The 23,690-nt window shown below is 37.7% G+C and overlaps 1 protein-coding gene across 11 annotated transcripts in view; it reads right to left on the reverse strand.

The window, feature by feature from the left end:
* The window catches only part of ADGRL2 (adhesion G protein-coupled receptor L2), a 231,313-nt gene that overhangs the window by 14,863 nt on the left and 192,760 nt on the right, over positions 1-23,690 (reverse strand). For 10 of the 11 annotated variants that reach the window (XM_063136942.1, XM_063136949.1, XM_063136957.1 and 7 more), the window contains 9 exons: positions 22,795-22,978; positions 21,213-21,335; positions 20,733-20,938; positions 19,235-19,408; positions 16,832-17,041; positions 14,956-15,176; positions 12,686-12,752; positions 3,641-3,732; positions 1,060-1,228 (listed from right to left, as the gene is read on the reverse strand). In XM_063136942.1, coding sequence (XP_062993012.1) covers positions 1,060-1,228; positions 3,641-3,732; positions 12,686-12,752; positions 14,956-15,176; positions 16,832-17,041; positions 19,235-19,408; positions 20,733-20,938; positions 21,213-21,335; positions 22,795-22,978 — 1,446 coding nt within the window. Of the gene's footprint in view, positions 1-1,059; positions 1,229-1,935; positions 1,963-2,270; positions 2,316-3,640; positions 3,733-12,685; positions 12,753-14,955; positions 15,177-16,831; positions 17,042-19,234; positions 19,409-20,732; positions 20,939-21,212; positions 21,336-22,794; positions 22,979-23,690 lie in introns of all 11 variants that reach the window. The other variant, XM_063137019.1, reaches the window with a different exon arrangement.

Consider the following 23,690-nt stretch of genomic DNA (forward strand, 5'->3'; position numbering starts at 1 on the left):
TCTTTGCGAATGGACCTGTTCTCTACCACCCAGTCTATTGATCAGATTTGAACATAAATATCTTTTGGATTTCAGAGTTCTTCGAATTTAACACAAGCTTTTGGCTCAGAAACATACCAAAATGCATAAAAATGCATATTTTAGGATAACATACATTTAGAGAGCATTTCTATGGTCTTGGGGAGAGTGTCCTAGGAACCATAAGGTATTACGGAGTTCCTCCTCTGAGACGATGGGTTCTGGTATAACCTGGGGATTGGAAATCCGAACAGGATTTTTCCCCCTTCCTGCCCCTCCCACCACTCACAGCCACTGCAGAAACCACCATGGAGGCGTCCTCACCTGAGGTCTTATCTCTGCCCTTAGATGACAAAAGTTGAGGAGAAAGAGGGCAGGAAGAAAAGGGAAGGTGCCTAAGATCTACGAGATCCTATAGCCTCCCAACTCCCACCCCTGTGATGTGCTCACATCTAGTGGAATCTCTGCAGAAAGGAGAAAGGAGAGGCGAAAACCACTTCCATTGCTTCTCCTGTTCTGCCAGACATTTCCCGACAGAGCACAGGATTTTTGGAATTCTCCAGTGTCAGGAAATACATTCAGAAATACATACTTAAATACATTTTTGTCAAGATATTTTTTTTAATTGTAGATTAATGTATTTGTTCGACTGAGGTTGACCAATGGCTAATATTGCTCATCCACCAATATTTTTCAGAGATGAAGAACCACAAATAGGTAATTTCTATTACACTATTATAATATTAAAACATGATTTACTAATTTGTTCTATGTTTCATAATCTTAAATTATGCGTATTTGCTGAGCAATGACTATCCATTTTAAAAATAATGTTTGATGCAGTTTCTGTTTGCTTTTGTTTTAACATTCTTTACTTTTTTTAACTTGCTTTGAAGCTTTTAATCTTTATATATTTCAACATGCATTTCATTCTGTCTCTCTGTACACTATTAACACATTTTTGAATGGGCCTGTTTAAAAACAGATATTTGAAACACCTTGGAGGATACACAGAGAAAGTGTATAAGTGCAATGACTCACTTTTTTTTGAAGCGCACAATGAAAGATGAAAATAAACATTCCTTGGAAAGCATTAAATACTGTGAACAGGTATGCCATCACAATGGTCTCCTCGTTGACGTAAAGCAGGCCAAAAGACCATGTTAAACCAAGAAGACACAGAAGAGCAAATGCACCTAGGGCCCAAGACCTGAAAAAGAGAATTAATTTAAGTAACGCTACTGATTTTTTAAAAAATGACCATTGCAAAATTGCATATTAAAATTTTATTTGCTGTAGTTGACTTTTACTAGGTTTATATTCAAATATTTATATAAAAATGGCATTAACCTTTCATCTATTAAAGGCAGAACAATTCCATTTGACACTTTTAGACTTCAGTGAAAACAGCAGTGGTGGATATGATTTATCTTACTCAAGATGCAAAAAAATGTGTGTATGTATATTTTAAAAGAGATTTAAAAATCTAATTTAATCACTAATAGAGGCCCATATTTTAACAATGTGTTTGCATTGACACACACATAAACAAATAACACAAATACACAAAGGTTAGATGGCAATTCAAAAGCTGATAACCTAAAGCTTGAAGACTTTGCTAAACTGAGACTAAATAGTCTAACTTTCATATGAAAGTGCCTTGCTGAAATGTGACAATTATATGGATTTAGCCACAAAATAAAGTCTTTAATGCAGCAATCCTATACTTACTTACCTGGGAGTAAGTCCCATTGAACTCAATGGGGCATACTTCTCAGTAGACATATATAGGATTTACTGTAAAGGGTATTTCATCATGAATAGTTTCAGGAGGAAAAAGAAATTGCAGAGAACAGCACAGAATGAAAGGGAAAGAGGGTTTATTCAGTGCATTCCACATCTAACTAATGATCTTACTTGATAAATGGCTTATTATCTTCATAGCTAGAAAGCATTATAAGCAGAAAAGAGAAACAAAATTATTAGACAGAATTTAAATCGAAATTAATAAGAAAGCATTTTAGTAATTTTATACAAAAATTAGTCAAAATTAGAAAATTCGAAGTGCAGACGCAAGCCGTTTAAAATAATAAAAGGCATATAATAATTGGAAATAGTTTAGCAAATTAGGTATCTCCAAAGTTGTTAATTAAAATAAGGGACAATCCATAAACTTGTCCAAATTTGCAAAGGTGTTTTTTTTTTTAAAAAAAGTCATGCTTTAAATTTGTTAATATAGGGTTCTATCTTACCCAGGTAAGTCCGTATTATAGTAGCCATCACAAACACGGTAATTACTGGTGTGGATGAGAAGACAGAAAGAAGAAGAAAAGGAAGAAAAGAGAGAGATGCTAAAGATTAGCGCTCTCTCTCTTAACATGCAACATGCAATGAAGCTGATATTGTGACCTATCTAAGCAACATCCTGTTCGTAATGTTAGCTTTGTTGTAAATCTGTCCTTGCCATATTCTATGTTCAAAGAAAATTCACAAGCCCAGTTGTAATCACATTTTACTTGGAAGCCCCAATGATCTCAGTAGAGTTTACTTCTAAGTTGGAGTGCTTATGATCAAAAACAACTGTCCCTCCAAAACCAGTCTAGCAAAACAATTCAGTCTAAAGCAACACTATAGAACGACCTAAAGCAGAGGTAGGCAATGTAAGGACAACATTGAGAGCCAGTGTGGTGTAGTGGCTAAAGTGTTGGACTGGGAGTCGGGAGATCGGGGTTCTAGTCCCCACTCGGCCATGGAAACCCACTGGGTGACTTTGGGCCAGTCACAGACTCTCAGCCTAACCCACCTCACAGGGTTATTGTTGTGAGGATAAAGTGGAGAGGAGGAGGATTATGTACACCGCCTTGGGTTCCTTGCAGGAAAAAAGGTGGGACATAAATGCAATAATAAATAAAATAAACATACTTTATCTAGACCACCCCAAAGTTTTTCCCTTCAGAAATCTATTCCCCTTTACCCACACAAAGCAAGCATAGGCTAAAGTTGGAAGATAGATCCTTTACGTTGCCTAACTCTGACCTTAAAATGTGATCCACTGCTGTAAATTTATTATTAATTAAATTAACCTGTTGCTCTACTTTTCAGAAAAGCAATATTGTGACTCTTGCATAACACCAGGATAAAAGTAAATATTTAGCACAACAGCATGAAAAGCAGCAGACAATCAGCAAGATAACAATAGGAATAAGAGCAAATTATCGTAGGGAAAAGTTATGACTGGGAAAACTACTCATAATCCCTAACGGCTAAAAAATAATTGATCAAAACAAACTTAGCAGAACAACATCAGCCACGCAAAGAGGAACATCATTTGGAGCAGCGTTTTAAATGTGGAAGAAATTACCACATTGCTGTAGAATTTCCATGAATTCTCCAAAGCAATTTCTTGACTGCCATTCCAGATAGAAGTTATTTAATTTTGACCCTCATCTGTGACATTATAGCGACAAATGTGACAAAAGCAGGACTGACGCTATTTGCTTCTAATAAACATCTGTGGTTGCTGGGAGACAAAGCCATGTGTTCCTAATGGAAGGGAGCTTTTATAAGTTGGAACAATCAGAAAAATAATCACATTTCTTGGATTCGAACACAAAGTACTTACTTAATGTTTTCCAACCTGCTAGAGTCTGGCTTCAAAGTATTTGAGTGCTTCACCATTTTACACAGTGTGATCACCAGGAAGATAAGATTCAGCTGTCAAAACAGATACCAATGAAATTAAACTACTTCAAGTTACAAGTTGATTAATGATGATGCTCTAGACTAAACAAAGAAAGAAAAATGTGATCATTTTCTGAACTGGTGACAGAACAGCTTCAGCAAAGTGGTTTCAAATATGGATTAGATCAAGAATGGACAAAGTCCAGCCAGTGCACATCTTACATCCTTTTTCATATTTCTTGACATTTTAGTTTGGGTTTATCCATACTACTTCCTGCCTTGTGTTAAATGTTCTTTTGCAAAGGAATATTAGACTTGAAAATGTGTTTAAAATGTTCTTCTATGTCTTCAACCTTTTAGCACTTCGAAAACTGCTTTTTTAAATGTATACCTAAAATGCTTTATGTGTCCACCTAAAAATGTAATGTATGAATGCAAGGACTACATCTCTCATGCAGATAAATTCATCAGGGTTCACCACGCACTGCAACTCCTCTTTGAGCACACACATCACAGTAACTCCAGGTTTGCCTTTGCCTAATTTATGAAATGGCCCATTGCTCTTAAAAGGAGTACTGAACTTACATCTCCTACAGTTAATTGATTTATATTTATTTAGTTATTACATTTATATACCGCCCCATAGCCGAAACTCTCTGGGCGGTTTACAAAAGTTAATGAGGAAGGAAAGTCTGGAATGAGAAAGAAAATGGGGATTTATTTTTTTTTACATTCTTAGGCTAAAATAAGAATGTGTCATAAAACAAGGCAATTCTGAACTAGGCAAAATTCTGGTATATTCAGAATAAGTTTTTATGGATAGAGACAACAGAAAGCAAGGGTAATATTTTCTAAAAGTTAGCCAGATTGAAATATGCAGACTCACAGCTAGGGATGCTGGAAAAATCCGAGATGGACTAAAATGAGTTTGGATTTCTAAAAATCCAACCTGTGGAATCTGCTGTAGACCAGCCTCCCCAGGCCACGCAGAATGTGCAGACTTCCAGATTATTATTATTATTATTGCCTTTCTGAAATTTATGCAAATTTGTTTGAAGGAAAATATGCAAGCTTCTGCAGGGAAATATCTGCAGGGAAAAGTCAAGTAGAATGGGGGACAGTAAGCTAAATGTTACGTACTAATATAAATTATGCAAATTTGTTGTGAACTTTCTTATGGAATTATTTGCGTTTTTCCAGTATAACAGAATTTATTTTTTGAACAGATGCTGGAATGAATGACACTGCACAATCCACAGGAGATATGCAGGACGGATTTCACAACCCTACTCACAGCAAAATATATATCACTGAGGGTAAATTAGTGTGCATCTTACAATCGATGGCATCTTAGAATCGAAGAAATAAGGTATTCTCCTATCATTGAGATGAAAGCATGCATGAAAGTGTCAAGAACGAGCCTGTATTACAGTTGAGGAGGAAATCATGTTTCCATTGACATGGATGTTGATGCAAGACTCAAGTCCAACACATAAATGAATAAATATAAAACAAATATGACTAATGTAGGAAAGTATTTCTGAGTGTTTTCTCAAGTATGGATCGCAGGGGGGTGGGGAGAGAAAGAAAAGGAAAGAAAAAGAAAAGAAAGGAAAACCACAGTATTTTGTTTTAGGTGATAAAACTGAATATGATGGTAGGTGAAAATGAAAGTCTCTTCAAGAATATAATGAAGTACTACAGTTCTTAGACAAAGTAACTATGACAACAGAGCATATGATACTTGTTCTCCACATCTCTGTGAAATATGATAAAATTTAAAGCATCATCAGCAAACCAAAGAACCCTAGTTCACTATCTGAAAACAATATTTGGAATTGTTTGATTTGCCTTTGCTCTTCAGGCCTTTTAGAACATTATTCAACCTTTGTTAAAACAACAACAATCACAACAACACCATAGTTCTCTGGGAAGATGGATCCCCTTATTGTCGCTAACCTCCCGTCACGGGGGTGGGGATAATGTGCTTTTAAATAAGATTGTCTCCAAGATATATTCATAGGTTACAGAACATGAAAGGCATGCCATTTAATGATGTAATATGGAAAGCAGAAAGAGCAGGCAAACTGGCAGAGGGGGAAATGCACTTACAATAAATGGTTTCTACTTTCAATAATTTCATATAAATAATTGTTTTGCTTACATTTTACTCTACTAATTTTTATCATTGTTATCCAGATAATTACACACATTTGTAGTGTTCTTGTTGTTTTTTAAATGGCAACTCAAATGCTTAATTTCTTAATGCAGGAACATTTTCAATAGACCATTGCTAGTAATTTACAGTATTGTATGTTCTGAAAGCAACTGATGGTAGCCACTTCAGCCAATGGATTCAAACTGCCTCACACAAAGATTTCTGCTGTTATGAAACCATAAAATTATCTGGATAACTTCCCTGTTTTAATTGTTTCATGATTAATCATTCCTCATACCCCTTGAAGTGTGATCTACACACCTATTCAGCCAGAGCCATGTATGTATAGAAGCAGGCTTCTGCATGCATGTTCCTAGCTGCATGGGGAAACATGCTCAAGGTTCCATGCATAAGAACCCAATACTTGAGCACTGGCATAAACAGATGCCACATGTGTAATTTGTACGATTAACAAACTCATCTAGCAGCTCCAATGAGATTTAGCTGGGTTTGGATAATTACAGAATGAGGTTTGTGCCTGCATATTACAGCCTCTTCCGTTGTCAATTAAACGAGGGCGTCTTCTGTTAACCATTACATCTAAACTGGGAAACTATAGTTATCAGGCCTGGAATCAGCCAAGGTTCAAAGTGTAGTTTAATATCGTAATTTTTCTGAACCGCATGACCATAGTGTCTTGGTTCAGATGTAACAGGAAACTTTGGTCAATTGAAGTCTTCCTGGTTTAATCATGGCACATCAGGAAAAAAACAGGGAATGGAGCTGAGATATGGTTGTCCAAATCTATTTGGTGGTGGGGAAGTTTGTTTTAGTTCATCCACTCCCACTGAGCATGGTTTATTATTATTATGATTATTATTGTTGTTGTTGTTTTTATATGTTCTATGTTGGTTTTAGGGTTGAATGAACAAAAACTGGCATAGACATGAAAATAATAAGCAAAATAAAGAAACAAGTGAATGGTGTTTCGCAATTACAAGTTGACTAGAGCTCTTCATACATATACCTGTCCTACCTTATTCTGAAAAATTAGTTTTACCTAGGATGAGGTAAATATCAAATATCAGACATCCTTGTCCATATAGCACCATGTCTAACTTTCTGAAGTTGCTATTATTTATACTGAGAAGACTTGACTTTGCCTGTATTTTGACCAGCAGAAGAAACTCCAATGTCTAGTATTTTACCTCCTCAATGTAATAAATATCTTGGAGAAATAGTTTCCTGAGGAGAACTAAAATTGACTCTTTAAAGTGGCAGCTACTATATTTCACTATTCATGAAACAACCACCTCCAGAAACTTTGGGTCAGTAATGTTTCTCAAGAAAATTTATAAGGTTGATGAGGCTCTCTCACAGAAGCCCAAGTTCTTATGACCCTCAATCCATTTTGAAATATATGAAATGAATAGGGAAGAAACAAAACTCAAAATGCAGGCTTTTTCTGACCAGAGTTTACAAGAGTGCACTGTTTGTTTTATAGCCACCAACCTGCTCAATTGAATCACGTTCACCTGAGCTTAGCAGCTTAAAATTCATTCCACACAGCCTGAAGTGCTGACATGGATATGATAAGACAGAAGAACAGAAACACCACTCTAAAGTAACATAGCTGAACTGCACATGTTCTGACCCTGTTTGTCCTCCCTGGAGCTTTTGTTACCTGGCAAATGCGGCTCTAAAATTGCTCTTGTATCTCCAGATCTTTGCTCTTAGCCATGCAGAAGCCCATTCCTCTCTGGGACTGGCAGCCAGAGAAGTGTTCTCTGAAGAAGGCTTCTAAAGTGTGCAAGCTGAACTCTCACTGAACTTAGTTAATTATTAAAGATGCAGATGGAGCTGTCCAAATGATAAGAACAGCTCCTGACGTGTCATGATCCAAGCTTTCATTAAATCATTTCAGGCATACTAATGGTTTTCTGCTGCTCATTACTTATACACATCTTTTTCCCATAGATATAATAACCCTGATGTCCCTTAGGCATGGAATATGAAAGAAAAGTCAACCATTCTCTTTTGTAGACCCTGCCCCGTGTTCCCTCCAAATTACCTAGAAATAGTACACTACATTGGGAAGATGGCCCTACCTATAAAGAACAGCCTTAGAAGAGAGCATATTTAAATTTACTGTAAGTACAAGAAAACAATATGTACAATAAAAAGAATCCTGAGCAAGGAACACTGAGGCACAGTATCACTATAGGCTACAATTCAGCACAGAGGGCAGTATCCAACAGTATCATTCAGCAAATGCTAGTGGAACTCCCTTGAATCGTTCCACTGTGCAACAGATTGTGTACTGTGCATGTTGCACAACCCATTCTGTAACGAGTTGGCATTGCGCTTGTAGAACTGTTTGCACAATGAGTTTGCACAACGAGTTCCACAACCAGTTGCACAAATGCAATGCAGAGCCACTTGCACAAATGTAACTTTAGTTTCTGCTTGTGCACCATCATTTGCACTAACGGAACGACACAGTTGCATACTGCCCAGAACTGGGTATGCTTAAGCCTGCTTAAAAGAATGTAATTCTAATTCACACTGATGTGCCTAATTTTTTTGTATTTTTATTTTTTTAGTGAAAGTAGAAAACTGTGTATGAAAAACTATGTGCTGAATTATGGCCATCTAAAGGCAACTGAAAATATTCAAACTGCCTAAATATTTGTTAGGAGAGAATGATTACCCCTCCCCGCCGTCCCCCGGCAGGTGTACAATTCTGTGAAAATCACACTCTGTGACTGAATTAAAGAGACAGTCTGTGTACTAGTAACCTGCAGCAACACATGTAGGATTACAGTCTAAGCACAGGTAACATATGCCAAGAGAAAGGAATAGAAAAAGCCTGTCACATCCTAGCATGGAGCTTTTGGAAGTCTGTTAGAAAGAGCTCACGTATTTTGATTTTCTACGTAAGAGAAAATGTGTTCTCTTTTAAAAACCAAAACTGGTTGTAAACTCTTTTAAAAACCAAAACATTTTTCGGTATTTTGTTGAACTGAGTACATTCTACATGAGAGTCACATTCCAGCTTCCAACTATACCAAGAGTATTTTGACACATTGCTGGTGTTAAATAAATTGTTAAATGGCAGCAGTAACAGCAACTCTTGTAGAAGCAATACAAACATCACCATATTTTTTTATAAGGTTTGTAATCTTAAATTCTTGAATGATGCTGATAATGTACACACATTAATGTACACCTATGGCTCTTCTGCAGTTACACGATTCCCATTAAACCGTTCTCGAATCATTACACTTCCTTTCGTTTGGTCGGGACGATTAGAGGGCAAAGCAATTGCCAGAGAAGAATTACTCCCAGGAACTATACAGTGATTGCTACCTGCTGTTTCATATTTTTGAAGTTGGGAATACTACTCCCAAAGGCCTTTCACTTCTCAGCCTAAATGATTTGCAGGAGGATAATAATGTCATGGCCGGTAAATAATAGTAGACTCTGACTGTACATGGTCAATATGATTAAATGTCTCTCACCCTGATTTTCACTCTGACCTGGTTACGAGGAAACACCAATATCTGCAGCAATGCCCAAGGCCCACACAAAGTGTAATGGTATTTAGAGAGTTGGGGGGTGGGGGAGACGACAACCTGAACGAAGAAGTGCTCACAGTAAATAATGCTGCTATTTTTTAAAAGAAGAAGAAGAGGAGGAGGAGGAGGAGGAGGAGGAGGAACAGAAGAGGGGAGGGGGAAAGGAGAGCTACTAAGATATTGGCTCACTGAACTGTAGTTAAGTTTGCATATTACTTTCAGCCACTTAATTTCCACACTGACCTGGGCTAGGTCTACACTACTGCTTCATAGTGGTATTGGAATGCATTGCTAACTATTGGGGCACATTACACATTGCATATACTGCTGTCGTAGTTTCATTTCCTGCTTTTTATTCCACGTTATTCAAAATACATCATCAAATGTCACTGTGTGTCCTACGAAGTATAAATGTACAAGAGGGATATAGCATTACTATGGTGGGATGGTAATGACATAACAGAAGGTATGGCCCCGGTTTGCACATATCAGGGGCAAATTGTGGGTTAATTAGTAGTTAGATTAACTGTGGGTTGTTTACTATAGTGTCCAGGTTCAGATGTCACATAGCAACCCGCAATTGGGGGCTGAATATTAAAAAAGACTGCAGAACATGTCCAGCATGGCTCACAGCAAATTTTAGTTAATTAATCCATGATTTGTTGCCATTTACACCCAGACAGCCCCATTATGTTGGTTTACACATATAGTTGTCAAATAACTCTCAAACAACCCCTTCCACCATGCCAAGCTAGGCACTCATGGGCACCAAAGTGGTGCCCGCAGGTGCTTGTCACAATATGACAGCCCCTGGAGGTAAATTAAGCCATGGTGGGCTGTCGTGTTTTGTGAACCAGGGGACTGGGCTGGTTCACAAATTTTGCTAAACTATGGTTTAGCGCTACTTGCATGAGATGTAATGAGTTCAAGCAAAGCCTCTGGTCATTTTTAACAATCCATATTTAAAAGAATGGGTTATGCAACTGGCTTGATAACTAACCAAGAGTCTGCTTTAAGCCACTATCTTTGTTATGTATGTAAAGTCAGGATTCTTTGAAATTAAATGCTAGCAAAGTTCTTCTCTTGGCAATGTGGAAGGAGGAGAGTGGTAGAGGAAGCACACGAGCCCAAGGCTTCACCTGGGCTTGTTTCAGCTCATGCACATAGCACTAAACCATGCTTTGCTGTACGTGCACAAACCAGCTCAAAGAGTTTTGCTATCTCAAATCTCCTGTGCACAATTTACATCAATCATGACACTCAAGAAGACAAAGGGAAAACTTCACAGAAGAGATCCTTATAGGGTTTTGAATGTGAAGAATCTACTTGCTCCAGTGTGCTTGATAATGTATACTTCTTGTGAGAATTCAAAGAATGGGGTGTGTGTGTGTTTAACTACGGTAGTCTTTTAATCTGACAACCAACATTTCTTAAGACATATCACTGAGAAGAGCTCCTTAAAAAACAATAAAGCTGCAAACAGCTCCCATACTGTTACAACCATGAAATTATTCCTTGAGAGCATATGAGTGTATATAATTACTGAAGACATGCAAGATTATACAATGTATTCCTTGCTTTTCAAATCCTTAATCACGTTGTGATATAGCTAGAACCAGAATTTCTTCAGACTGGCTATATAGTGCAGCCCCTGTATATTACATGCCGACGATCAAGCTAAATAGGATTTCTACTGTCTAATAAAGATACAGTTAACAGCCAGAGTTGTGGAGGTTGCTTAAAAGTTGAAAAGTTTGCTGAGTTTACTTTGGTGAATTGTAAAGATGTAAAGCAATACGCAAATTATTCTTCATCGTTCTGTTTCATGAATTTGAGGGGAAAACATAAAGGCTTTTGATCCAGATTAGCAGGAACAGAGTTACATGACAATCTGGATCAAAGCCAATGTGCTTTTCTATCAAATGCAGGGGACTTTCCCACCCCTTCCTTTCCATTGCAGTCTCCTGTGTCCTTTGAAAAGCTACTTCTGAGAGCCCAGGGACTCTCCTGATTGGTTTGGGATGTGGTATAGGGAATATAGAGGGAGGGAGGATGTGGTAGAAATAATGAACCATACATTTTCTCCACCCATTGCAGACCCCTGCTTCACATCCCACACCATACGGGTGGGTCCCTGGCATTCAGGAGAAGCCTTTTTTACAGGGCAAAGAGGACGTTCTGTTCCTGCTCTTCTGGATCCAAGCCATTAATTTCTATTCTGTGAATTCCACAGATTGTGTTTTTAAAATGTTGTTGGTGATGTGCTTATTATTTTGTTTTATTTAAAGTACGTCTGTAAAGTTTTGAACAATGAATACTGTCAAGTCAAACTACATGGTTTCACTGACAAAGCTGGTAGCTATTTGCTGAAGAGGATAAAGACTGGCAACTCAATCCTACAGATTGACATAGCTGCCACGGCTAAGAGTCACTGCATCTGGCAGTTTACAGGATCAGGCTGTACAACTATTTCTAGGATGTTCCTCCATGGACAAAATTAATTTTGCATCAACACATCCAAAACAATCAATTGACGTTGATGCAATTACGTATGTTGTCATTTCAAAAGAAAGGTGTTGGAAAGAAGTCATTTGCATTATGGAATTTGTGTGACAGAATGGACTGAAGGCACATGACATTCTTTAACTACTGAAGCTAAAGGGGCCTGACCCCAAGCAGTGGCTTGAAAAGAGACCTGAAAACCATTTATAAGAATCTTTGAATTCTATGGAGGAATAGCAAGTTTTAAGTAAAATAAATTAATGAATGAATTAAATAAATTATAGTCCATGAACAATCCTTCTGCTGTTCAAACAACAGTACGGTTTTAATTTTGCAGGTTGAAATACTCAATAAATGACAACAGTGTATCTGAAAAGCTTAGGAACCAGAAGGAAATACAGAGATTCCAAAGGTATCATCTCCAGAGGGAACTGGGTTCTGCTTGAATTAACACTAAGATTCATAATTCATGTATCATCACAGAGTTGTACCCTACTCTAGAGAGGCATGTGTCATCAAATGTGCACATGGATCACCTCTGTGGGAAGGAGTCTTCGTACATTTCAAAGGACAGCACAGATCTGCCTAAAAAGTCAGGTCAGCATTAATTCATTTCATTCACAGCAGAGCTTTTTATGGCATAATTATCTAGCTTTAAAGGTGTTTGGGTTGCCACTGTTGTAATAAATCAAGTGAACTGGGGGAGAGGCAGGCAGTTGGGTAGAAATTAAAGAGACAACATTCTTACCAGAATAATGAAGGTAACTGGCCCGATAAAACTCCAGATAAAATAGTTGTCAACCTTGAGCCAGCAACTGTTAAAGAGAAGAGAAGAAACAATACATTAGCACAATGCATACCCACCCATGTTACCCATGGAGACTACAAAACATTTCATAGAATCATAGAATAGCAGAGTTGGAAGGGGCCTACAAGGCCATCGAGTCCAACCCCCTGCTCAATGCAGGAATCCACTCTAAAGCATCCCTGACATATGGTTGTCCAGCTGCCTCTGGAAGGCCTCTAGTGTGGGAGAGCCCACACCCTCCCTAGGTAACTGATTCCATTGTCATACTGCTCTAACAGTCAGGAAGTTTTTCCTGATGTCCAGCTGGAATCTGGCTTCCTTTAACTTGAGCCCGTTATTCCGTGTCCTGCACTCTGGGAGGATCGAGAAGAGATCCTGGCCCTCCTCTGTGTGACAACCTTTTAAGTATTTGAAGAGTGCTATCATATCTCCCCTCAATCTTCTCTTCCCCAGGCTAAACATGCCCAGTTCTTTCAGTCTCTCTTCATAGGGCTTTGTTTCCAGACTCCTGATCATCCTGGTTGCCCTCCTCTGAACACTTTCTTAGAGCTTATTTCCATAGACCTTTTCGGGTTATCATGTGACTTTTCTGGTGGTCTCATGCAAAGATCCACATTTTTGCAAATAATACACATGTAAGTGGCTGTTTTTGTCTCCTTATATCTTAGTTCAAAGACTAATTATTCCTGGCCATGAATAGGAGGGCCAAGTAGGAAAATAATTCATGGACATAGATAACCAAGAGAATCTGCTCTAAGGTACCTGAAATATTATTTTGTTGAGAAAGTGAGTTATACAATTCAATTATTAAACTATCCCTGAGCAGTCTATTCATGCTGAGCTCATAATGAGGTAATACTGAATGATAATAGTTTATATATGAGCATATGTGCCCCCGTTTTGTTGAGTTATGCTTTGTGCTGATTACCTACCCATATTCTCACCTTTACCACAATTGATCATTGCTTATTGGCAGTGATTTTCTTCAAACTACTGAAACAACCATTCTTCACAGTAATGGACCCCCCTCAAAGGTGGATTTGAAGAGGTGTGAAACAGTTGTGTTTTTCAGACCCAAGGCCTATCTAAGCCTAAACTGCAGCACAAGACCATGTATATATCCTTTATCCTTTCTCAATGTTTGTTTCTCCCTCTGCCCCTTTATACTTTAACCTTTCTTTTAAATAAACTTTAAAAAGTAAATTGTGGTGATGCTACAGGTACAATCCTTAACTTAGCAGCAACTCATTAGTCAAATATTATGAAGAAATGCTCTATTGTGATAAGCTAATCAACACAAAGAGCTTGTGTCTTTTCAGCTTAGTCTTTTGCCTCTGATATATGCCTGTGAACATAGGCAGAGAACAGATATGCCTTCCCACAGGTTCTCTTTGTAGCATTCGAAGTCTCTTATTAACTGTCCATCACATACAGAGATGCTTATCCCTAACTCAGAAAACAATTAACAGCACCATTCCCTGCTGAATCACTTTTATTTGTCTTTCACATATGGCAAAATCAAACTATATTCCTGTATTCAAAAAGTATCTGCCCATACTGTAACTAATTTCATCAAAGGACAAAGTAATCACTATTGGAAGGCACATTTAGGCCTCCAGCAACATAAATCCTCACAAATATTTTCTGTCTACCTTCTGTCACTTTCTATAAATATCTCTATTTTTATAAATAAAAGGCAGTGGCTAATTTTAATCCTGTTCTTTCCCGCCTGATAAAATATTATCAAAGTGAAACATATGGGCTGAAATACTGAACTATCATCATCCAAGAAAGAGAGCTATCCAGAAGGCCAGCTGAACAAAGAAATCTAATGAAGCATTAGTTTAAAAGCTTGGGGATAAGACTATCACATACTTTTAAGTTGAGGAATTTTTTATTTTATTTTATTATTTTACTTAATATCCATTTGAGGCACAAACAGTTATTTACTGTTTCTCCAATTTGTTTAAGGTTCATCTTTTGAGTTAAAAAGAAAGGCCATAATTTACCATCTGCTTCTCCAGTGTACACATTCTTTGAAACTAGTAAATTACAAAAGACCAGATTGGAATTTACACATAGCATTGCCATTCTCTTACCAATAAAGCTTTCAGATGCTGTTTTAGTCTAACAGGGGATCTCTGACAGCTAACACGCTTCTTTAAAAAAAATAATCACTTGAAACACTCAGGTCGCTAGCAATTACTTACGCATTCTTTGCTCCGTAGCTGGTATAGTCAATAGCTGCTGAGACACCAACAACGGTAGCGGGGAAGAGGTAGCCAGCAACGTAGTAGTACTTCTTCCTAGAATATTCACTTTCAAATACTTCTACTAACATGAGATAGAGTTGCACCCCTTCTAGGCACATCCAGGCAAAGGCTGCCAGGAAGAAAAAGTGTAAGAGGCCTGCAAATATTGGGCATGCAATCTGCAAAGAAAGAGAAACAATCAAATGCAAACTGCAACCTTCCTGTTTAATCCGTCATTTCCAGAGTATGAAATATTTTGGATCTAACAGTAACTGCTCAGGTTGTACTGACAGCATATGCACAGTTAAAAAAATCTTTGCAAAAACAAAACTTTATATTCAGAACTGTGGAAACGGTATTGCATTCCCAGTAACTGCAGCCTCTCCTCTGTTGCACTCTGCGAGTGAAGATATGGAAAATATGTGCCTATTAGCATTCTTCAACGTAATGGAATATCAAGTGTGGAAAGGAGTCCATTAATTTTTGGTAGTGAAATGTTAACACTCTTCTGTAAGGCTTATATTGCAGATGATTTGGTACAGGAAGATAAAGAGACACACTGCTACTAGATGTATTATTTATACCTTCTGTTGAAAATTCTTATTCTACTGTCAGAATATTCTATTTCCTTTAATATCAAATATCCTTGCTTTTCTATTTTTAGGAAGATCTGCTGTCATATCACTAGCCAAGTTACATTCCCTGCTCTGTAGCGGAGTGTTGAACGAAATCCTACTGACTCAGTTCTGAGGGAAGCTTATTTTAGAAAACCATGGGTTCTGTCTCATGCCTTGAGATATGGGAAAACGTTAAATTGAAATAAGAAGAGAAGACATAGGGAAGGAAAGAATTCCAGAGCTTTTCTTTCCTTCCAAAGATGAAAATGTACCATATTTATATGTAACATTCTGCTACATCATTAGACACAGGAAACAAAGTTCCACTGAATCATCCAGGGTATAATCATTTAATTTTGCCATCTTAGTTCCATTCATATCAGTGGAGCAGCCATATCTAATTTTCATTGAATTACAATCACTGATCTTTCACGGTGACCATAATAAGCATATATATGCTAATCTGGATTGTTGTCACAATGCTTGCTACTTGTGCATATAGCACTTCTCTCTCTCAGACACAGACACACACCACTAGATCAAATCTGATTGTTTAATAGGCTATATTCAACTGTTTCTGCTGCATCATTTTTATTTCCTGCACCATTTACAGAGACTTTAATAAAAGCAACCACCATTTTTAATGTAACTTGCATCTAATTTTTGTGAACCGCCCAGAAAGCTTCAGCTATTGGGAGGTATAAAAATGAAATAAATAAATAAAAAACTAAAAATAATTCCTTTCCCTTTTTTACACAAATAATTCATCTTTGAAGTATAGAGTTCATCTTTGTGACACAGTATACCATGGTAAACTCATTTTTTATGCCAAAAATGACCCACCCATTCATGGAGCTGAATGAAGTGGTTACATTTTTGCACTAGTTCTGGTCTAAATGCAAATGTCCCAACCCCATGTTTGCCTTGAAATGTTTGTGTTGAAGTATACAGCAGAGATACTTGTTTTAACAGGTGAGAAGGAGCAGACTGGAGTGGAGTCCCTTAACTTTTTCCCTGCGTGCAACCCCCTTTTCCAGGCCACTTTTCCTGCATCCATTAAGGGGAAAAGTGGCTGGAGGAAGAGATAAAAAGAGTCAAAGCACAGAATTGGGAATCCTTTGTTTGCCAGCGAACATCTAGTTCTGACCTTGCTGTTGCAATTATTTTCGGGGGGGGGGGGGGAATCCCCAAAGATATATTAAGTGTGGACAGCTTACCTTATATTCTGTCTTATCAATGCCTATTAGGAAAATAAATTCTGCAATGAGGAGGTTGATGCAAAGGTTCTTGTGAATTGTGTTTCGGTCGCTTTGAAGGCCACGGAAGAAACAGAAAGTGAAGATGCAAATTGCCAGGCAGACAAGGGAAATGACAATCCCCACCCAGGTGATGACAGTGAGGAGTAACCCATCCATTCCATTTTTGTACTGGAAATGATAAAGAGTGAAGAAAATTAGTGTCACTACGGATCAATAAAAAACGAAAGTTATCATGTTCATATTCAGCACCAAGAAATTACTATTTTGTTTTATGGGTGGCATGGGAGCCTAGCCTGTCAAAAAATGAAAATACTAGTGGAAGTATGAGATAAAAATGTGAGATGCAGTAACTTTAATTATTAGTATTATTTCCAGTAACATGTTTTTGGAAAAAGAGATGTTACTTTATTAAATGAATGAAGAAATTGTTGTTTATGACATGAAAGGAAATTTAGGGAAAGTGACTTTCAGTATAAACTATATTGTTTGTAGATGGAAAAGATGGCTAGCCTGTCAGGCTTTTTGGTCAATGTCATGGAGAGGTAAGTGATGATTCAGGTGTATCCTGTACTCTCATCTCCATAGTGCTGTAGTTCAATGGTAGAACTACGTTTATAGTTCTTGGTAGTTTTGGATCTCCCAATTTAGAGTACTTGCCAGTACTTAGCATATTGATGATTTACACAACACTTTGGACGAAGTTTGCAGAACTCTGCACAAAGTGTGGAGGAAATCATTGTGTGAATACATTGCAGGAATAATTCTGTTTGCTTAAATGTTATGGTAATCTGCATGAGTAGGAACTCGATGCAAAGTCAATGAAATCACTATTTGCATGTATATCTACAGTTATCATGTAAATGAGGCTGTTCACACTATACAATAGCCCACACACAATGGCTGAGTGTGGGTTATTTTGAACTCTGGGTTGTTTGTTGAACCATGAGTTGACTGAATGCAGCCGGCTTGGCTTGTTAACCATGTAGTGTGATTTTCTCAAACAAGCCACTTTGAAAACTCATGGTTTGTTGCTGTGTTGTTCAGGATGGTTAAAAGGCACACTTGATGGTTAATAAGAAACACTGACTGTATTCAGACAACATAAAAACTCATGGATCAACAAACAACCCACACTCAACCACTGAGTGTGTGTTGGGGTGTTGTGTAAACAACTCCATTGTTTTCCTGTAGCTCTGAAACAAAAAAAAGGGGGGGAATTCTCAGGTGCCTGAAGTAAGTTTTTATTGGACCCAAGCACTTGAGAATTTTTTTACGTTGTGTTTTGTAACATATCAGTGCCTTCCCCTTTTTCTGTTTCTTTGATTCCAGTAGCATGGGAAAGCAAAGAAGGACTTGTAGGGGCAGGTTTACATTCATAGCATATTTCTTCTTTTATATTATATATCAGTTTTAATGTTTTGTATAACCCAGCCCTATGATGTCCTCAAAAATGATGCTACCTTGATGTAGAAAATGCATACATGTTTTAACACTATTAGTAATTGACTACCAATGTTTGCCATTACCTGGATCTACAGTTACCATCACTAGTGCAGAACAGGCTCTGCATATCCATCATAAGCATGCTTTTAAAGGCTGGATACCTATCCTTTTATCAATAGTTCTTTTAACATTGGCATTCTTTGTTTTTTACTGATTTCTTTACAGTTTTTCTGTTGTACTGTTTTCTTTTAGAACTCTAATTTTCCAGGATTCTACATCACTTTGGAGAGCCAACATGGATACAAAAGACTCCCCATTGCAGACATTTACCCTGAACGTACTTAGAGTGGAACCAGCAACAGAGAGGAGGGAAGTGTGGAGCTAGTGTGGTCTTCCTCACTCTCTCCCCTCCCATGTTCACTGGACACATTCACCGTGTTCAGATGACACAGTATGCCATGGTAGTTAAGCACTTTGAGCTAAACATTATGGCTCAGTGTGTCATGTGAATTATAATTAACATGTTGTGTGAACCATGACTAACCATGATGGCTACATAATCATGGTTTAAACATGCTACTAACCATTTGCTGTAAAAGGGTTAGTGGTCTAACTATGGCTTAGCATGTTGGCTGAACAGGCCCACCATTAACACACTGCCTGAACAGGGCTCTTGAGAAGGCACAGTCTGCACATTTGTTCCCATTAAGGACGACTTCAGCATTAAATACAAGGAGCTGAACAGATATTCCCTTTTAAAAAAAATATTTTACATCAGACCCTATGGAACACAAAGGTCACAGAAAATGGTGAAATGAGATATCCAGAAATATTCTGAAATAACTGCTTCAGCATTTAGAAGTTTGGCTGGCTCTTCAAAATGTTATTTGCTTGCTGATTAAAGCCATTGTTACTTACCACAAGTCCCCTATGGGCCATGAGGATTGCAAAATTGGTTAGGTGGCTACATGCACATGTGGTATGTGTTTTATTTGTGTCAATCAGCTTGCAGCCTTGAGTTGACCAATATCCCATCATAGTCCGTTCTGAATAGTTCCAGAAGGAACAATTGGCATTGAAATAATTGTTGGGCTGTGAGATATCGGGGAAAAGGAAAATTAGAATTGTACACACAGAAATGGCAAGTATGGTGTAATATGCATGAAATATAATTTAGATTAGATTTTACATATTTTTGAGGTTTGTATTTTTGGAGCACAACTGATCAAAGGGCATTTATTCAAACCATATTAAACTCCATGTACCACTCCAATTAGTGTGACCCAGAATAAAACCTAGGTCAATTACACCCATCATCAGCAAACTGGAAGACTATGTTGAACAAACCTGCTAGCTAGTTAAAAAGTAGATTTTGTAGTCTAAAACACGCTAAAGCACAGTCCACATTATGGGAGATTTAATTTAATCAATTACAATTTCCCACACACAGTTCAATGCTCATACTCTGCACTTGTGAACATTTTTTTCACCTAGTACCAGTAGAAACATGTAGTTTTTCTAAAGGGCTTCTTGAATAATTGAGGATTTAATAATGCATTCACTTTCCCATTCTCAATTTTGATCAGATCTAAAGGAGCACAAGAGAAAAGTCAGCATCTTAAACCAAATTAGACTGAACCTAAAACTGATCAGGGGAAAACACATGGAGTTTTTCCACTAATGGAGCTGCTTCTATCAGCAGAACTAGAAGGCAGTGATCCCCACTCCTGCTACCCATGCACATCCTCAAAACATGCTCTTGGTATAGGGAAAGGAGAGGGAGAAAGTCCCATTGTGCAAATGGACTTCCTCCCATGGAGTGTTTTTCCCTCTCAAAATAAATAAACAAGCTTTTCTGATCTATTTCTTTAGGTAAACAGAAAATCCCAACCAGGACAATCAACAGCACACCAATTCGAACAAGAGAGTCCCTGGGAATCAGCCAAAGACAGACAGACAGACCAGATCAAGCTGAATCACAGAAAACAGCACCCTGGTCTCCTGCATCAACTAAAACCTACTTGAAGGGTTGGTAAATAGGCTCCAGAAGACAATATGAAATTAAGAGTGAAATTCTCTAAGTGCTATTTAAATTTTGCTACGTTAAGCAAGTAAAATGGTAAGAGCTTGAGTTTTCTGCCCTGCTGCTAAGGTAAGAGTTAATTTTCACTTAGGAACAAATTAGAGCCATTTACATTTTCATGTTGATTACTGAATTAGCTTTCATTAAGAATACACTTAAGTTCTAATAATCACTGAACCAGGCTCATTTAATTTTATGTTCGTAGACTTAAATAAACCTGTGCCTCTGACCTAGTCTGACATTTGAAATTCAAATTGAAAGATCCCCCCCTTTCTTTGCTCTTCCCTCTTGCTGATTTTATGACCTTCCCATTAATTCATTACCATAACTCACATCAATGTGCGCCAGGGTAAAAAGAACAGGATCAGTCAAGTAGACACGGCTGGACTCCTTGTTGATGGAGGCTGCAATGACGTCAGAGTTCACAGCAATAGTACTGTTTCTGCCGGCAAACTCTCCTCCTAGTTTTATAGTTGCATTTTCGGTACTGAGGAACCGGCCTAAGCTTTTGTAAATGATGAAAACCAGCTTTGCTAGCCCTGCAAAAAGAAAACCCATATTATATTGACCTGAAAGCGCTCAACATGTGTCCAATATCCTCCTTGCTGCCCGCCCCCCGGCACCTCCCCGACTGTAATATAAAACATTTATCAGAGAAGAACTGATCCCAAGCAAAAATGCCAGCCAAACGTTTTTTGGTAAAATGAGAGCTACCTTTGAGCTATTTTTAATGTTGCTGAGGGTGTCTTTGCACACCAAACTGTAAGAGTTGACTTGCTAGAGCTGAAAATAAATTGTTTGCAAAAGACATACCATTTCTGCTGTTCTGTTTCACAGTGCTTGAAGAGAGCTGGATCGAATTGCCTCCCGCATTGCCCTGAGGAAATTTCAAGTCCTGCACCTGCCCTTCCGTACTGAGCACCGCAACTTCCAGGACTACGTGGACCAAAAGCAAAGACAAGGGTTTTTTGTGGTCAGATTTGTGTTTATTTGCATCATCAAAGTACAGAACATCTTTTTGGTGAAGCCAATCTCCCTTGGAGGAATATATATGTGGATTGCTGTTTTGAGTACTTCCTCTTATATTTCAAATAATAATAATAAAAAAACCCTTAAAATTATGGAAGAGAATATGTCTACTTCCATATTGAGTGAGTTCAACACTCAGGAGCTTACCACTTAGTAAAATGTAGGCTGTAATCCAAAATATATTTACTGGACTATAAGTGCTACTGTACTTAAAGAGATTTTCTTCCAAGTAAACATGCTTACGATTGCACTGCTAAGTCATTACTAAGCATCTGTCAACTCTACCTCACCTTTAGCAAAGGAGACATACATCATTTCATTCCCAAATCCAAGTAACAGACATTCTCCCATTCATTAATTAGTTCTTCAGCCTCTAGGCCTAGCCTCAATACCATTCCAAATTGCGTGTGTATGTGTGTAGATATATGTGTATATGTATATATAAGCACGTGCGTGTGCACACACACACACGTGTGTGTAGAAACTTCCCAATACATATAGAGTGAAAAGAGTACTAATGACATTTTAAGTACTCTCAAACACAAGAAGATATACCTGGATGTCTCTAATACAAAATTGTTTCATCTCCCTGCCAGCATTTAAATGATAAATTATGCTCAAAGTGTCAGTAGCTATTTTGCAATCTATGAAGCATGGCTATTTTGTATTGTGGGAGATGTAGCTCACTGAACACATTTTCACCTTAAGGCAGTTCTGTTTAATATAAACATTTTGTCCATGTACTATGTGCCCAAATTTGGCAGTGCATTCTGTCTGAAAGTGATCTTCATTCAATAGGAACTCATGATATATAAAGGAAAAGATTTTTCCACAACAAGTATTTCAGTTACTTAAAAATACATATTATTATTATTTCTATAGTAAATTTCAAGTATTCTAAGCACTATGCAACTGCTTATGTGCTGTTGTTGTTTTGGCAGTTCCTAAAATAACACTTTAAGGTAACCCAATATTATTATTATTTCCATATGGCCAATATTAGGATGAGGTTAAGAGAATAGCGGTTTACCTCAGGCCTTCTAATGAATGTTTGGCTGAAGTGAAATTTGAACTACGAGTTACCTGGCTTAGCCACTATAATACATAAGCTCTATAAACGATACATTATCTATTACTATTCTTAAATTTTATATCCAATTATGGAAGTGAACTGCCTTATTAGTGTTACATAGCATCAATTACACTACCTGACAATCAACTTTTTTAAAAAAATTGTTCCTAACTGGATAAATTACACTTTTCTATCCACTGTGTTATATATGGGTATTCCAAATCACTACTTTTGCTCTAGTCTTCCTCTTTTCCACAGCATGGTGCCTTAGCTTTTCAGGAATTTTTCACTTACCAATGTGATCTGTAGGCATTGCGACCCTTGTTGGTTCTAAGAGATTGTCAGCCAGGACAAAAGCCCCTTCTTCTAGTGTATCAAGTAACATTGTTGCAGCATGTGCTTGCTCAGAAGAATTCATATCTTTCCAGGATTCCAGAGCTTCAGCCCTAAGCAGGTTGTCCACCGTGTCAACGATAGCCTGAATTCATTAGAAAAATATTAGGCCCTATTGCCTTAGGCAGCAGGAGAGTGTTCCTAACATGATCAGATGACAATTGTAATATTTAACTGTCAACATGATTTTCAGTGATTTAAAGACAAAAAAAGCTACCACTTTCCTTTAGAACAAAGAGCATCACCATAACATGCCTTAGAGAGCTATGAAAAAGAACATTATTAACATACTGAAGACTGCAAAAAGTGAAAGCTTTAATTTGAAAGCCTCTAGTGCGAATTTAAAGTTCCGCCGAGTTCTGATCCCCAAACAAATTTCTACAGGAGCAAAAGCCTTTACTGTGCAATTGGTGTTGAAGTATGTTCACTATAGCCTGAACCCACAGTTATATCTACATTAAGCTGCTGACAGCATCATATGGAATGAAAAGAGAGAAAGAGGAGCTTAAGTGAAAATATTGACCTGGTTCAGATGATCAAATCCTGATTTGTTAAGCTGTGCATACCTGCACACACTCCCTTTGTTGCTATTGTTATCCTCCCTTTACACAAGTGAGCAAAGCCACCACAAATCAGGAACTATGGTTAATGGTTTCCAAACAAACTAGGATCATGATTTAAAGTTGGCTTCCAAATCTGGCTTGTTTGGAAAATCAATAACCATAGTTCCTAGGTTCACATGTAATGGGAAGCTACGGTTTGAACCACTCACACAAAGGGAGGAGTATGGCGGCAGC

The sequence above is a fragment of the Elgaria multicarinata genome, chromosome 1 (genome assembly GCF_023053635.1).
Source record: "Elgaria multicarinata webbii isolate HBS135686 ecotype San Diego chromosome 1, rElgMul1.1.pri, whole genome shotgun sequence".
In the NCBI taxonomy this organism is placed as follows: Eukaryota; Metazoa; Chordata; class Lepidosauria; order Squamata; family Anguidae; genus Elgaria; species Elgaria multicarinata.